At 41.6% G+C, this 18,418-nt stretch overlaps 1 protein-coding gene across 1 annotated transcript in view; it reads left to right on the top strand.

The window, feature by feature from the left end:
• The window catches only part of GPR139 (G protein-coupled receptor 139), a 39,089-nt gene extending 21,166 nt beyond the window's left edge, over positions 1 to 17,923 (top strand). Inside the window, exon 2 of the mRNA XM_044233200.1 lies at positions 16,989 to 17,923. Within this exon, the coding sequence (XP_044089135.1) occupies positions 16,989 to 17,923 (935 nt within the window). The remainder of the gene's footprint in view (positions 1 to 16,988) is intronic.
• Positions 17,924 to 18,418: the final 495 nt, after the last annotated feature.

Genomic DNA, 18,418 nt, shown 5'->3' with positions numbered 1-18,418 from the left:
GTTCTCAAGAAGCTACCTAGAGAGATTGGGTTTGGAGAGAAGCAAGAGGAGGGAGGAGATAAAATCAAGTTATCATGTGTATAATGGAATGCCACAGAAGTGACAACAAGCAGATAAATGTTCCACAGAGAATGTCATGGGAAATCCATCCACCCATCCAACCATCCATCCATCCATCTGTCACTCTTACTTAAATGTTGATGGAGTACATACTCTTTGAATGCCCTGCAAATCTTTGAGGTTCAGAGAAAAGAGATATAGTCCCTGCCTTCCAAGGGCTCTTGGTGAATGGGTGATAAAGATTTTGAAGGAGATCATTACAAAAATGTGTTAAATACTCTATCCAATGAGATGCCTGACTCAGTGTACTGAGATCAGGGAAGGCTTTAAAATAAAAAGTCTACCAGCTTAAGAGCTGTAGGCAGGGAAGTTATTCCAGGCAGAACAAATAGCTCATGCAATGCTACAAAGGAAAGAAACAGTGCTGTGCATTCAAGCAGCAGCTCATAAAGTGAGGAGCAAGGTGCACTTTCATGGGTTGCAGAGGGAGCTGATGGCATGAGAGGTATCTGGTTGGTCATGCAAAGACCCTGGATTTTGGCTAGAGAGAAGAGGTCTCAAATCAGCTACCCATAGGCGCACGTGTGCATGCATGTGTTTTGTTTGCAAGCCTCTCTTGAAATACTGGAAGACCTGACCACAGACATTCCCTCATGGGAAACCACCAGATACAACTAGTGGCTATCCTCTTGAAGGGGGCATGAACTGTCCAGTTCATTAAAGGCCCCAGCATGCCTACCTCACATACCGATATTACCTCCCTGGCCCTGCTGCCACTAGAGTTTTCAAATGCTGGCATACAGCCATTGACAGGAGAGCAGTAAGTTTAAAATGATTCCCCATGCTGCCTTGGAATGATTTATGCAGTAAGTTCTGAGCACCCTGAACCCAAGGAATGGGTCTTATACTCCCAACAGCCTATTCCAGACTTGGCACATAGTTGGGCATCACCAAATTTATATTGAACTGACCTGGATTCACGTGGAAGATTCTGGTACAAAACCTCTTCAGGGGAGAATGATAGTCCTAAAAAGATCTCTCTCACACTGCACACTAAATTAATTTTCACTTGCTCTTGATCACATCACCTGACTCATTTTCTGCAGTAAACCCTTAGTAATCCTCCAGTCCATTCAAAACCATTAACCAGTATTTCTGCATGTCTGTGATGTTGTGTTAATCTACATTTGTAGTTAGTCATTCATTCAAGGGAAATTTATTGAGCAGCTACTACATGCCAGAAACTGTGTAAGCAGCTGGAAATATATTAGTAATAATAAAAAATGTCCTAACACTTCCTGCCCTTCAAAGATTTCTAACCTAATGGTAATGGTGATTAAAATTTATGTGGCATGCATGGTACCAGGCACTGTTCTAGGCAGTTTTCCTATATTCATTCAGTGTTCAAAGAAGCCTGTGATAGGTGCCATATCATCATTCTTTTCTGCACAGAGAGGTTAAGTAAACTGCCCAGGATGGCACAGCTAAAAAGTGGCAGAGGCAGGTTTGAATCCTAATGGTCTGACTCTGGAATCTGTTCTCTTTGCCCTTATCTTTCTGGAATGCCTCTCAAATCATGAAAGTGGCAGGCATTATAGTTGTGGTCAGCTCCACAGTGTTTATAGCAGTAGAACCGCAGGTAGGTAGATCAATCATAGCAATATGCTCTGGAATTTATATACTAGTGAATATTTGGGTTTTTCCAAATATCATGTTACTGCTTTTCTATTTTTTAAGTTGGAGACCCTTGCTAATACTGGAAAGCAGCTAGAGGTACAAAGTCCCCAGGTAATTGCTGCCGTTCATACACAGCCTTAGCTTCAGGGCAACCAGCTGTCCCTAGGAAGTGGCCCCTGAAAGGGGAAGCCTTCAGGCTATAAAGACAGCATTGATTATTGGCTGAAGAATTATTTGTTTAATTTATCTGTTGTATCTATTATGTTCCTAGCTCTTGACTGTGCCACCCACAGTCCTGCCTCCTTAGCTCATACCATTCCTGGATGTTGAAGTGCCCGTCTTCCAGGTCTCTTCCTTCAAGCCTCTGTGCAGCCTTCCCTGGTCCCAGTGATGGCCCTTGTTGTGGCTTTCTCTCCATGAGCTGGAAAAAACGCCTAGGCCAGCCTCACTCACATTTGCTTCTTGGTCATGCAACCTCTTTGCTTCTCTGACTCTCTTGCTAGCGAGGAGAAACCTACCTCCCCTCATCAGCAGCCTCAGCCCTGTGAATGGCACATAGCACATGCCCAGCACATGCTTTTTTAGTGCAAGAAGGCCCAGAGAAATGCATGACTTACTCAAGGCCACAGAGCTAGTAGATAGAACAGAATTCTACTTGGTTGACAAAGACTGTAAGCTCCATGTGGACTTCATCCACTTGTATGTGTTTCCACATCGCTGTATCACCCACATCTGGCACAGCACCTAGTTCATGGTGGGCAGCTCAGTGAATGTTTATTGAATGAATGGGTGAGTGCCAAATTCAGTTAATTCTTCCTCTATCCTTGCCTGCATGGAAGACAGGCAACAGAAAACAGAAAACGAAGGATTTGTGTTGACTGCGGTTCTGTATGCACAAATGATAAGCTATTTGCCCGAAGCTAAAAATACCTACCCCTGGCAGCCATTGGGAGGCAGATGGATGGTGCTTAGCACAAGATGTTTAATCAAACAGTGACAACCCGAGTAGAGCCACAATTAGCCTCTGACACCCCAGTGAACTCCAGATGAAGAGTCCAAAAGTCTCTGACTTCCTGTTGGTCCCCTGGAACCCAGTGACCATCACCCTGGGTCCACAAAACAGTACAAACAAATGAACATCCTGTGTGCAAGGCAGTCAGTCACCAGCTGGAAGTCAGGGGATGGGCGGTGTGGGCCAAAACTGAGCACGCAGGACAAATACGAGGGAGAATCAGCCAGTGGGGAGCACCATTCAATACTGGAAGGGGCAACGGAGAGTGACAGCTGATACACACTATTTAAAAAAAAAAAAAGGGAAAAGAACAAACTGGCCTATTTCAGTATAATGGTCAGTTCACTAGAGCTAATTACAGAAGCATTTGGACAAGCACATGCGTCAAATGGGTTCTAAAGTCTAATTGTTTTTGAATCCTGAGTCCAGCACACACTTGATGTCTGATTTGACCAGTTTCTTAACCCACTGAGCCTTAGTGTTCTATAGTCTTCTATAATGGGGATATTAATAGTACTTATTTCCTAATGTCGTGTGAGGATTCAATTTAATGCAAGTAAAACTTCTAACAAGTGAGCCGCACGTGATAGATGCTTAATTAAGGGAACTGTTATTAATAATGTGCTCAACACTAATATAACCTATATATTTAATTTATATATTATAATTTTAGATGATATTTGATATTACAGATCTGAAAAGTGATTCATGGATACAAAAGAAGGGGTTCAGGACTTGACACACAGTATGCACTCATGTCTGTCAGGGGCCCTGAGAATATGGTGGTGGGTCTTCCTCTCTTGTGCCTCTTTGCCTTTGCACGTGCAGTTCCATCTCCTTGTCTTCCATGCCTGTTAAACTACCACTCACCTTCACTAGATATGAGTTATGATACTATCTTTGTTACTATTGCTTTATGACAATGGGCTCATCATTCGCAGATCTGGAAACTGAGGCCCTGAGAAAGGAACTGGCTTTTCCATGAGCACACAGGGGTCTACGTCAGAACCCGATTAAAGCCCAAGGCATCGCCTAACAAAATTGGGATGCCTAGATCATCATTTTCCCAGTCTTATTGAGATATAATTGACCTACATGGCTGTGTAAGTTTAAGGTGTGAAGCGTAAGAGTTTGGCTTACATACAGTATGGAATCAGAGCCATAGTAAGCTTACTTAGCATCCATCACCTCAAACAGATACAATAAGAAAGCAAAAGGATTTTTTTTCCTTGTGATGAGAACTTTTAGGCTCTAGTCTACATTAACAACTTTTACATGTATAACAGACAGCAGTGTTAGGGACACTTTCATTAATGAGTATGAATGAGTCAGAGGTCTTTTCTGGAACCAGTTCTCCCATCCTCTAGATATACAGCAGGAGAATCCCTTGCCTAGACTAGCCAGTGCTTCTTTCTTATGTCAGGCCTTTGCCTAGTTCAGTTCATTACCTTCAGAGGACTAGTCATTACACTCACACATTCTAACCGGCCACTTACTGTGTCCTCTGCCTATGCCAGGCTCTGTGCTAAGAACTTAAAGCATGTGAGCTCTTCTGATCCCCCAACAACCCTCCAAAGCAGACACCACTCTTTACTCTACTGAAGAGGAAGCTAAAGCTCCTAGTGTTACTTGCCCAAGAGTACCAGCTAGAAACAAGCAGATGTGGAGACTTACCTAGCTCCTCCATACTCCAAAATACATGCCTGTGATTTCAAGGTACCTGTCCTTTCTGGTAACTCTCATGCCCGGCGTTTGTTAGAGAGATAGTTAAAGCCCTGCCCCTATCTGTCTCTGTGACCCAGAATAGAACCAAAGTGGAACTTGACCCAGGATGGTACCACTGAGAGATTTCAAAATACTTCAACTTACCAGCTCTGCTATCTTGAGCAGGTGACTAATCATCTCTTTTTCAGTTCCCTTGTTTGTAAAATGGAAACTACAGCCTACATTCTCCTTGCACTGTCCTCCCCTCATAATTTTCTTTAAATCAACTTGTTTTTTAATAAACTGAACTTATTTTGTGAGGTTTTTATCACTACCCTAAATAACTCTTAAATAACATCCCTCTAATACCATTTAAACTAAACACATAACTTTTTTAAAATAAAACTGTTCATCAGTGAATCCCAAAAAGTCACCTCCTCTCTACAGAGATATTAGGCTTGCCATAGGTGCTCAATGTATGGCAGTCATAAGATAATGAACCTCGGCACTGAGAAGTATGGTGTGGAAACTTTTGAGTCTATTGGCCAACCTGAGATTTAGTAGTTGTCATGGTTACCCAAAGACACTGCTCCTGGTCAAAAAGGCAAAAGCGATTTTTCAGTCAAGAGAATGCCAACCAATTGGCCCAGATGAACATGACGACCAGCCAGATACTAACTCGCTTTCCCCCCTTGCGTTGAGTCAGACTGCCATGGTAACCACCTTAGCACTTGCTGCCTATTCATCTGCAATGGGCAACATTACTAGGTGTCAAGTCATTCTGTTCTATAAGGGAAACCACTGCTTGGTTAGGATCTGGGGAAACCAGTAAGACTGCACCTGGGTAGCTCAGCTAATTGGGCAGCTGGCTCTTGATCTGGGCTCAGGTCATGATCTCAGGGTAGTCAGATCAAGACCGCTCCATGCTCACATTGCTCAATGCAGAGTTGGCTTAAGATTCTCTCTCTCTCTCTCTCTCTCTTCTTCCGCCCCATCCCCTGCTCATGCTCACTCTCTCTCTCTCTCAAAAATAGATAAATCTTTAAAAAAAAAAAAAAAAAAAAAAAAAAAGACTGCACCACATATCCAGGGTATCCAGGATAACCAGGGCAAAAGACCCTTGGGCAAATCCACAGTATGTGTTCCACCATGGCACATACCACTAATCAATTCCTACACCAGTAAGCCCAGGCACAGCTATAGAATCCTTTTCAATAGGGAGCGACAACCACTACCAAAAGATTGAAGAGGAAGCGTATTTTGCCATTCTATCTCAGGTTATGCGATCACCCTTCACAGGAGATCCTAGAAAGAGAGCAAATACTGCCCCTAGCTTTGAAAAGAATCCATTCCAGGAGTGCCTGGGTGGTTCAGTCATTAAGGGTCTGCCTTGGGCTCTGGTCAGGATCCGGGAGTCCTGGGATCACGCCCCTCATCTGGCCACATCAGGCTCTCTGCTTGGTGGGAAGCCTCCTTCTCCCTTTCCTACTCTCCCTGCTTGTGTGCTCTCTGGCTATCTCTTTCTCTGTCAAATAAATAAAATCTTAAAAAAGAAAGAAAAGAATCCATTCCAGTGCTAAAGGAGTGACAAATAGGGGTCTCCACGAGAAAAAGAGTAAGAGAAGAACATCTCAGTAAAGCTACAAAGAAAATTAAAGCACTATCAAAATAAAAACTAAAATTTTAAAAGAACAAAGGTTATTTCTGAGAAAGCAAGAGACAACTGAGTCATCCTGTAATAATGGCTCTTAGGGCCTTAGATAACACCCAATGTTCTTTTCCACCAAGCAGAGAAACAAAATGGAGGGGTAGTGGTGGAATAGAGCTACAGCTGGAGGGATTAGGTTAGAGGCAAAGGAGGATTTCAGATAGGGTGACAGGGTTGTTAGTGCCTGGAATAATGATCCATGGAGGCAAACTAAAATCTTCTCTAGGATTCCTGGAGAGCTCAGACTCTCTCTGACTCATCTCTCCTTCCATCACAAAGTCTTGGCCTATAAATCAGTAATTGTCTGCTGAACTGCATTGGCCAAGTATAATAAGTAACAATAGGTAACATTTACTGAGTGCTCACTATAACCCAAAAACTATGCTAAGCATTTCACACATGTTATTTCTACATTATCTTTATAACAACCCACGAGGGTAAATTTATTAAGATGCCCATTTCAGATGTAGGAATTGAGGCTCAGAGAGATCAACCACTACATTTCACAACCTCTTCCAGCTAGAATAGGTTCTTAAGTCCCCGGATATTTGCTCAGCCTACAAAAGACAAAATAAAAGAAGGGGGGATTTTCAGAGCTCTCCAGGGATTCTGGAAGGCTGGCGTGGGAAAGGGACTGCCTTTCCCACAGTGTGGGGACACACTGCCTGACCTCCATCTCAGTAGTCCACAGTCAGTTCTGTTTTCCTGATAACCAAATGCAGAAAAGACAAGCGCATTCCCAAACTTCTGCCCTGGGGCAAGTGGAACAATGAGAAAACAATAATGGCAACTAGACTGCTAGTAGTGCCTGAGGTTGGAACTGACAGGTGGGAAAGCTGCCCTCAGGGAAACCCTTCCAGCTCACCTCCTAGGAACCCTCAGGGCAGAAACTTCTGAAGACCTTTTAGCACCATCCACAAAGGCCAAAAAGACTGAACATCAATTCTTGTCTGCCTAATGCTTTATTTCCTCTTCCTCTGCCAGAGATCCAGATGGGACAGGTAACAGTGAGGAAGATAAATTCCAAGAGGCAACGCCCATCACACAACTCAGTTTGCACTCCCTCCCCAGCTGACCTTAACACTGGCAGTGCTAACCTCCTGCCTGGGAGGCTTAAACATTGCTTCTCCTAGAAACCTGTCCTTAGGGCACCTCCAAGGAACTGCTAAAATAACACCACTGTAATTGCTTACCATGTTGGGGTCCTAGCACTTCTATAGGACCTGAGGGCTGACACTTCTAGGCAAAAAAGATAGGCAACTCTAAAGAAGGAGCGATGCATTTAAGTTACCCTGGACGGTGGTTAAAAGGGGTGAAATTCACAAGAACATAGTTTAGGATGTAGAGAAAGAAAATTTGCAGAAGGGAACCTCAAGGAATTTAATCAGCCCAGATAAGAAATTCTCTGTTCTTTCCCGAAGACCTTCATGAACCAAGCAACTGTGATGTCAATGGCCTGCTCCTGTTCACAAATAACTGTCAGTACAATCAAAAAGTTCTTCTTGGTATCTAATCTAAATCCTTTTGTAGCTTCAAGTTGAGTGCTTTTCTTTTTTGCTAATTTCTTAGCTGCATTTAGAAAAAAGAGGGAAAGAGGGAGAGAGGGAGGAAGAGGGAAAAAAATGTTTTGATCTTTTAAACCAGCATTTCTATTTTTGGGAATTTATTCCACAGGAATATAAAAAGATGCTTAAAGAAGTTCTGTAGTGGCTAAAAAAGAAGATAAAATAAATAATGTCCAGCCATAGATGAAGATTTCATGAATATTATGGACATAGAGGAGGAAAAAATTCATGACTTATTTTTAAGTGAAAAAAATTAACTGGCACAACAGTTTTGAATGATACCATTGTGTGGCAGTACTCGTTATTACTAATTATATTTATAATTTGTAATAACTGCAGTCACTTTGGGGGTTCCACTGAGCCAGACATCAAAGATGGCTCACTCACACGAAAGCCTGATGTTGGATTTGGCTATGAAATCACCTAGGGCTTTCAACCATGGTCCTTCACAAATGGTATTTGGGTAGCTTTTACTTTCTGAGGTCTATTGTAGTAGTTAAATATACGAACCAAGAGGCAAAAAGCCTGGTTTAATGTCCTTGCTCACCACCTGTTTGCTGTGCGACCTCAAACAAGTTATTTAACCTCTCCGAGCCTCGAAGCTCTCAAATCACGGTTCCAACATCATAGGTGGTTGTGAAGATTAAATGAGGTATTGTGTGTAAGATACTTAAAAGTAAATGCTCAATAAAAATGAGCTAATAAAGCTAATAATAAAATAATTACAGGGGCACCTGTGTGGCTCAGTGGGTTAAGCCTCTGCCTTCAGCTCAGGTCATGATCTCACCATCCTGGGATGGAGCCCCACATGGGGCTCTCTGCTTAGCAGGGAGGCTGCTTCCCCCTCTCTCTCTGACTGCCTCTCTGCCTACTTGTGATTTCTCTCTCTGCCAAATAAATAAATAAAATCTTTTAAAAAATATATAATTACATGCTAATATGTTCAATTTTTTCAAGTGTTATACCTTTGTAATTAAAAAACTAATTTTTTAAAGATTTTATTTATTTGATAGCTATCAGACACATGAAAAATGTTCATCATCACTAGCCATCAGGGAGATTCAAATTAAAACCACATTGAGATACCACCTTAACACCAGTTAGAATGGCCAAAATTAGCAAAACAGGAAACAACATGTGTTGGAGGGGATGTGGAGAAAGGGGAACCCTCTTACACTGTTGGTGGGAATGCAAGTTGGTGCAGCCACTTTGGATTACTCAAGAAATTAAAAATAGAGCTTCCCTATGACCCTGCAATTGCACTACTGGCTATTTACTCCAAAGATACAGATGTCGTGAAAAGAAGGGCCATCTGTACCCCAATGTTTATAGCAGCAATGGCCACGGTCGCCAAACTGTGGAAAGAACCAAGGTGCCCTTCAATGGATGAATGGATAAGGAAGATGTGGTCCATATACACTATGGAGTATTATGCCTCTATCAGAAAGGATGAATACCCAACTTTTGTAGCAACATGGACGGGACTGGAGGAGATTATGCTGAGTGAAATAAGTCAAGAAGAGAGAGTCAATTATCATATGGTTTCACTTATTTGTGGAGCATAACAAATAGCATGGAGGACAAGGGGAGATGGAGAGGAGAAGGGAGTTGAGGGAAATTGGAAGGGGGAGGTGAACCATGAGAGACTATGGACTCTGAAAAACAATCTGAGGGTTTTGAAGGGGCAGGGGGTGGGAAGTTGGGGGAACCAGGTGGTGGTTATTAGAGAGGGCACGGATTGCATGGAGCACTGGGTGTGGTGCAAAAACAATGAATACTGTTACGCTGAAAAGAAATAAAAATTTTTTTTAAAAAAAGATTGTATTTATTTGAGAGAGACAGAGATAGCAAGAGAGAAAGCATAGGGGCAGGGATCAGAGGGAGAAGGAGAGGGAGAAGCAGGCTCCCCTTTGAACTGGAACCCCCATGTGAGGCTCAATCCCAGGACGCCAGGATCATGACCTGAGCTGAAGGCAGACACTTAACCAACTGAGCCATCCAGGTGCCCCCAAAAAACTAGTTTTCAAGGAAAAAAAAGGTAATACAGCACAACTGAGAGAGAGAGACTCACAACACACAGTCAGTGCTCTGTTCCAGCTTTTTCTTTCAGGGAACTTGCAGGGACCTTGTAGAAAATAATGCTGGAAAACCTTGAGCCTTTCCCTCCGTACCAGTAGATGGTTCGGTGGTGGGGTCTGACAGCCAAACCTGTGTTGTTCTTTCAGCCACTCCCCAAATCCTCTCAAGTTAGAGCACAGTAAGCTGCAAATTACAGGAAATGAATTCCCCCAAGAATATAGCCAAGAAGCTTTGCAATCACAGAACATGGGTTTTCTATTACCCAGGAGCTTAAACCTGTCCAGTGACACCATTGACAGAAAAGATTTGCTTTTTAGACGCACTGACATTTTGATTGTGAAGTTCACTGGGGCTTGCTTGAGCTTCCACAACAACAGAGTCGTGGGCCAGTTAGTTTGAGAGAAAAGCTGAGAAAAAGAATTTCAGGCGATGATAACTTGGGTTTCTTTGTTTTTTCACCCATTATAAATACACACAGACCCTGTCAACACCACTCCTTTTCTTTGGGGAAAAACATGTCTGGGTGAAAATGAAGAAATTTTTTGATCTAGGTAATTATAGAAAATGTCAAACCTTAAGAGCTGAAAACTCTACATTCTCATTTCTTTTTCAGAAAATCAATTCACAGGCATCGTTCCATTTCCCTCTAGGTCTGTGTGGCTCACACACATGTTCTCTCATCCCAAGGATCTCCTAACTGTGCCTGATGTTGCCTTGGGGGCAAATCTAACTGTACAAAAGAAATGGGTTTGTTTGGTGTCTGCGGGTTAGTTTCTCAAGAGAGGCAATTACTAGAAACTTAAGAAAATGTCGAATATGAATACCAGCAATTTCGTTTGGAGATGATGACTTGCCTGACTTAAAGCAATAATTAGATGGGGCTGAAATATTTTTAAAGAGTTTGGACATGGAGAATTGTTAACACCACACTTCAAATAGCATTCAACTGGGAAGTAAGAGACAGTGGTGTAGAGTCACTCTCTGAAGAATATATCCAGCATTTATCCATTCCTGCCTCCTTACAGGCTGGCAGGTACAGCAGGGACATGAGAGAGAAATGACAGTACTTTTCTAAGTCAGAGGCAACACAGGAAACAGGAATCACATTCCTTCAGCTGAGAAGCCTTTCCTATGACCAAAAATAACGCAGAACTTGATGTGCCATAACATCAGACAGAACCAGAGTCACCTCCTGGCTCCCCAACTTACTCAGTATGTGGCTTTGGGCAAATTACCTAAAAATCGAATCCTCAGTTTCCTTATCTATAAAATGGAGATGATAAGAAGCCTTTTTTCTGTTCCATGAATACCATGCTTACTCCCACCTCAGGACCTTCGCACTTGCCATTCCCACTGCCTAGAATTCTTTTCCCACAGATCTTTTCATGGCAGAGCCCTTCTCCTTATCCTTAATTGAACTTAAATGAACTTTCCAATCTAAAAAAATAATCTCCCATCAATTTGTCTCATCCCTCGGTTTTATTCTGGATAGTATCACTGTCTGAAATTCCCTTGTACCTTTTTATATTTGCTTACTGTCTGTCTCCCCCACCACAAAATGAGCCCCATGATAAAAGGGAACCTGTACATTTTGTTAATCCTTGCATCTCCAACACATCATATAGTGCCTGGCACATAGTAAATGTTCTGTTAACATTTGCTGAATGAGTGCACTCTCGGTCAATAGCTAACATTCACTGAGAACTTACCACATGCCAGGCACTGTTCTAACCACTTTATAAAAATTACCTCACTTGACTCTCAAAACAACCCTCTGAGGCAGATATTATTATTAAGCCATTTTATAAAGAAAGAAACTGGAGTGCAGAGAGATCGAATAAATCTGCCCAAAGCCCAAAAGCCAAGAAGTAGTAGAACTAGGATGAAACCTCAGCAGCCCAGCCCCAGACTCTACACACTTAATCCCAAGTCCTGATGCTTTTGACTTTGATGGGTAAACATGAGACCTGATTTCACAGCTTGTATTCATGAGGTTCTGACTGTATATAATTAGATCAAAGTAGCCAGACTTTTGGCCCACACCCTCTTCCAAATCCTTTACCCTTCATTCCGTATCTATTCACCAGCCCATTCCTTATCACTATGTGTATTCTCATTTATATCTTTAATACTTAGCTACTTGTGTGTTTTTCTGTACTTTGAGTGAAGATTCTAAATGTGCATAATACTAATTTGTTTCTACCATAGGCCCAGACACACAGAATGTAGATGCTGAATGCTTTTTGAAAAGATTTCTAAATGAATAAAACATTTTGGAGCACTTCTCAACAGAACATAGCAAGACTGTTTAATAAAAAAGAGCTATAAATGCAAAAGTATAGACAGAACAAGTAGAAAATCAATATAAGCATTCCTTATAAACCCAACTCTTCATGCTTTCCTCACCTCAGGGCCTTTGCACACACTGTTTCCCTTGCTTGAAACACACTTTCAGCTCCCACCCTTTTTACCTATTTACTTTGTATCAATTCTCCAAATTTCACCTTGAGCATGATTTCTTCAGCAAAGCTTTTATTGACCACTAATAGCACTTACAGCTTTCAATTATATACATTTTCTGCTGTGGCTCTTCAGTTGACATTTTTCTTGCCTCAAAGATTCTAAGCTCCCCGGAGGCAACACTACCCGTGTCTATTTTGTTCAACATCTCCTCCCAGGGCATAGCTCATAATCAATGCATAAAGACATTGCTGAATGCATCAATAAAATTTGAAATTTCAAGTTTACAAATACAAAGAACTTTGCTTTAATGGGACATCTTTTCTTAAGAGTGACTTAATGCAGAATTTACTCATTATTCTCCTCTTTTGCATACAGTGTAATATACCTGCATGATACCCCCACTCCTACTTGAATTATCAATATTACAGAGAGGTTTAGAGCATGAGTGTTGGTCCTGGGTTTGCACCCTGGTTAATTAATATAATCAGTACCTTAAATCACAACTTCAAAATGTGATTTCAAAGTGCCTTGCACAAAAATAAGAACAGCACAGACGTAAAGCAAGAACAAACAAAAAACTGACAGTAGCAGTCAGTTTTGAAGGATATGAAGCAACTGGAACTCTCATACTCTGCTGCTGAGAGTAAAAATTAGTAAAACCACTTTACAGAGCAATTCAGCTGAATCTGGTAAAGATAAAGATGCACATACTCAGGGCACCTGAGTGGCTCAGTGGGTTAAAGCCTCTGCCTTCGGCTCAGGTCATGATTCCAGGGTCCTGGGATCAAGTCCTGCATCGGGTTCTCTGCGCGGCAGGGAGCCTGCCTCCACATATCTCTCTGCCTGCCTCTCTGCCTGTGATCTCTGTCAAATAAATAAATAAAATCTTAAAAAAAAAAGATGCATATACTCTAGAACATAACAAATGTACATAACATGTACATTTCTACATACATACTACCCAAGATAAACTCTCACATATAAGTATTTCTCATGGAGAGTCCTATCAAGTTGTTAACTGCAGCATTTTTTAAGATTTTATTTATTTATTTGACAGAGAAAGACACAGTGAGAGAGGGAACACAAACAGGGAGAGTGAGAGAGGAAGAAGCAGGCTTCCTATTGAGCAGGGAGCCAGATGTGGGGCTTGATCCCAGAATCCTGGAATCATGACCTGAGCTGAAGGCAGACACTTAATGACTGAGTCACCCAAACGCCCCTACAGAAGTTTCTTTTTTTTTTTTTTTTAAGATTTTATTTATTTATTTGACAGAGATTACAAGTAGGCAGAGAGGCTGGCAGAGAGAGAGGAAGGGAAGCAGGCTCCCCAGTGAGCAGGAAGCCCGATGCAGGGCTCCATTCCAGGACCCTGAGATCATGACCCGAGCCAAAGGCAGAGGCTTTAACCCACTGAGCCACCAAGGCGCCCCCCCTACAGCAGTTTTTAATAGCAAAACCTTGGAACCAATTTAAATGTACATAGTTTTATACATACACACATGTCTACCCAATATGTGTATATACAGACACATATATGTGTGTATATGTGTCTATATAATAAACGTGTATATAGAAATATAGAGAAACATGTATGTCTCTATGTATGTATATATGAATAAATTACACTAAGTTTATACAATGGAATACTATATAGTCATTAAATTGCATGAATGAGAGCTACATGTATCAACAAAATAGATCTCAAAACATAATGCTGAGTGGAAAAAGCAGCATGTAGAATTGATGGTTCACTACAAAGTAAGGGGATGCAAATGGGGCCCTGAAGATTACAGGTTGCCTGCAGGAAGAGAAAGGAGGAGGGAGGGGAAAGAATGGGGTTGGAGAAATTTCAAAGAGGACTTTAGGACTTTAGTTGTATCTATACTGTCAGTTCTTTAAAAAATAAATAAATATATGTAAATATATATTTATAAATATATATAAATATATATTATATATAATATAAATATGTGTGTATATCCATATCTATATAGTGTTCCTCATCAGATTTTTAAAATTTTACAAAAAAAGGATACTATTAAGAGAGTGAAAAGATGGGACACCTGGGTAGCTCAGTTGAAACATCCGACTCTTGATTTTTGACTCAGGTCATGATCTCAGGTTGTGATATCAAGCCCTGTATCAGGCTCTGTGCTGGAGCCTGCTTAAGATTCCTTCTCTCGGGCGCCTGGGTGGCTCGGTGGGTTAAGCCGCTGCCTTCGGCTCGGGTCATGGTCTCAGAGTCCTGGGATGGAACCTCGCATTGGACTCTCTGCTCAGCAGGGAGCCTGCTTCCCCCTCTTTCTCTGCCTGCCTCTCTGCCCACTTGTGATCTTGCTCTCTGTCAAATAAATAAATAAAATCTTTTAAAAAAAAAAAAAAGATTCCTTCTCTCCCTCTCTGCCCTCCCCCACGCCCCGCTCATGCTCTCTCTCAAAAAATTAATTTTAAAAATAAAATAAATGAAGCAAATATGTCAAAATGTTAATATTTGTTTAATCTGAGAGATGAGAGTACCAGAATGTGTATATTACAAGACAATTTTATAAATGAACTATTACATAATATTTTAACTCACTGAGCCACCCAGGCACCCCTGATTACATAATATTTTAAAAGGTAAGATTGAGAAAGGGAGATCCAGATGCCAGCTCTGCCACTGGACTTCAGAAAAGGGACAAAAATTCTCTGAGAATCTTGCAAAACAGGATTAACAGTGTTGACTGTAAAATTAATGAGATTAAATGTACAGAATGAATTTTAGACATTACCCATCAGAACATCATTTTAGAACGAGTCCCTAACAACTTTCCAGACTTGTCTAATTCAGAGACACTTTTTTTTTTTTTAATTGATCAGAAATTATAGGCATGCAGTTTCAGGGGTGCCTGGCTGGCTCAGCCTGAAGAGCATGTGACTCTTGAACTCAGAGTCATGAGTTCAAGCCACACATTAGATCTACAGATTACTTAAATAACTAAAAACTTTTTTAAAAGGAAAGAAATTATATGCATACATTGTCAAAACAAACTGGACACCAAAAAAATAGTAATTGCTCCTGTTTGTTCAAAAACTATATAGAGGCATTATATAGACATATGAAGACAGACTATTACTGTGATGGTCCTGTAGGGGGTGGGTACTTGGGTGGTTGGAGAACAAGAAGGGAAATTTACTTCTCTCTGCTATTATTTTTAATAATGTACCATATGGTAGACTACAACTCTTCCTCAATTTATGATAGGGTTATATCCTGATAAACCCATCATAAATTAAAAATGCATTTAGGGCACCTGGGTGGCTCAGTTGGTTAAGCAACTGCCTTCAGCTCAAATCATGATCCCAGAATCCCGGGATCAAGACCCACATCCAGCTCCCAGCTCTATGGGGAGTCTGCTTCTCCCTCTGACCTTTTCCACTCTCATGCTCTCTCTCTCTCTCTCAAATAAATAAATAAAATCTTTTAAAAAGAAAAAAAAAAAAGAAAGAAGTGGGGCCGCCTGGGTGGCTCAGCTTTAAGCAACTGCCTCCACTCAGGTCATGATCCCAGAGTCTCAGGATCAAGTCCCATATTAGGCTCCCAGCTCCATGGGGAGTCTGCTTCTCCCTCTGACCTTCTCCCCTCTCGTTCTCTCTCTCACTCTCTCTCTCTCAAATAAATAAATAAAATCTTTAAAAAAGAAAAAAAGGAGAAAGAAAGAAAGAAAATGCATTTATTACAGCTAACCTTCCAAACATCATAGTTTAGCCTATAAACATGCTCAGAACACTTACGTTAGCCTACAGCTGGGAAAATCATCTAACACAAAACCTATTTTATAATAAAGTGTTGAGAGGCTCATGTAATTTATTGAATACTGTATCGAAAGGAAGAAACAGAATGGTCGTACAGGTACAGATGGTTTTGAGTGTGTCAGTTTTAAGTGCTCGTGATCACGTGATTGACTGGGAGCTCTGGCTTGCTGCTGTTGCCCAGTATAATAAGAGAGTATCATAACGCATATCGTCAGGCTGGGAAAAGATCCAAATTCAAAACTCCAATTCAGTAGAAATTGAATACCTATAGCTTTTTCACCATAGTAAAAACGGAAAATCGTAAGTGGAACCATCATAAATCAGGGACCATCTGCACCTACTCTAAAAATAAGTAGAATTTATCTTTAAACTAATCTGAAGGTCATGATTTCCTCCACACATTCAATAGTAAATCTCTATAAAAAGGAAAGGTCCTAAAATCCAAGTTGCAAAAAGGTTCTTAAAAGGTCCTACTTGAACACATGAAGCAGAGAAAACCATCCCACCCTTGGATAAATGTACTTGGATAAAGGAGAGAGCATGGGATTTGAGACTAGGCAATCTAGGTTTTGTTCCTGTCCCAAGCGCTTACTAAGTGTGTGACTCTAAGTGAGTTCCTTAAGCCCTGTGAGGCCCAGTTTCATTTCTGAAGTGAGGACAATGGCAGCACCACCTCCAATGACTATGTGAGGAATAAATAAACTACAATATGAGTATAGAGTTTTGTCAAAATACTATTCAGATGTCTGTATGAGATACAATTTGTAGTGGAGAGACTGTTCCTCAAAAGCAATGGTTTGGTCCCTTTGGGTCCCTTTGGTCCCTTTTGGGCCATGGGAGTGCCCAAAAACATATGCCTATGGCCCTAGCAGCCAATAAAGTCATCCCTCTTCAGAGATAAAACTAGATTCTCTTTTCTCCACAGCAAATATCCTAACAGTGATCATCCTCTCTCAGCTGGTAGCTAGAAGGCAGAAGTCCTCCTACAACTATCTTTTGGCACTTGCTGCTGCTGATATCTTGGTCCTCTTTTTCATTGTGTTTGTGGACTTCTTGTTGGAAGATTTTGTCTTGAACATGCAGTTGCCCCAGGTGGCCAATAAGATCATAGAAGTGCTGGAATTCTCATCCATCCACACCTCCATTTGGATTACTGTTCCATTAACCATTGACCGGTATATCGCCGTCTGCCATCCGCTCAAGTACCACACGGTCTCCTACCCAGCCCGCACCAGGAAAGTCATTGTAAGTGTTTACATCACCTGCTTCCTGACCAGCATCCCCTACTACTGGTGGCCCAACATCTGGACTGAAGACTACATCAGCACCTCTGTACATCATGTCCTTATCTGGATTCACTGCTTCACCGTGTACTTGGTACCTTGCTCTATCTTCTTCATCTTAAACTCAATCATTGTGTACAAGCTCCGGAGGAAAAGCAATTTTCGCCTGCGTGGCTACTCCACAGGGAAAACCACTGCCATCTTGTTCACCATTACCTCCATCTTTGCCACACTCTGGGCCCCCCGCATTGTTATGATTCTCTATCACCTCTATGGGACACCCATCCAAAACCGCTGGCTGGTGCACATCATGTCCGACATTGCCAACATGCTGGCCCTTCTGAACACAGCCATCAACTTCTTCCTCTACTGCTTCATCAGCAAGAGGTTCCGCACAATGGCGGCTGCCACGCTCAAGGCCTTCTTTAAGTGCCAGAAGCAACCTGTACAGTTTTACACCAACCATAACTTTTCCATAACAAGTAGCCCCTGGATCTCGCCGGCCAACTCACACTGTATCAAGATGCTGGTATACCAGTACGACAAAAATGGAAAACCTATAAAAGTATCCCCATGACCCCAAAGACTTGGCACCTAGTGCCTCTGTCTAATCTATTTCCAGATGGGAGGGTAGCCCACTTAAGAGTGCTAACCTGATTTCCTGTCTCCATGGACTGAGCAACTTTCAGACTGGTAGATGAGAAAAGATGGAAGAGAAGAAAGAAAAGCATCAATCTTGTTTTCATTTATGTATTTATTTTCACAATGTTACTTGACAGCAAAAGTTCCTACCAGTTTGAAGATACCTTTGGAGGTTGTGTCATCATCCTGTGGCCAGTGAGGACACAGAGTAAAGAAACAGTCTATGACTTTGCCTTGGCACCATCCACAGTCATTGGGAACCGCTCATTTATGTGACACACCAAGCCACAGTAGCAGGTAGCAGATTCCACACTCTTCTTCCAAGAGCTGAGGTCAACCACTGCTTCCCTGTACCATCCCCAGCATCTAACAGTAATGACCAATTCGGGGTTTTTCCAAGGTGCCCTTTGTCTTAGAGAAGGTTGTGGTC

Source organism: Neovison vison, chromosome 14 (assembly GCF_020171115.1).
Source record: "Neovison vison isolate M4711 chromosome 14, ASM_NN_V1, whole genome shotgun sequence".
Taxonomy (NCBI): domain Eukaryota; kingdom Metazoa; phylum Chordata; class Mammalia; order Carnivora; family Mustelidae; genus Neogale; species Neogale vison.
The sequence above is the reverse complement of the archived record's forward strand: the minus strand, read 5'-3'. Positions and strand labels throughout refer to the sequence as shown.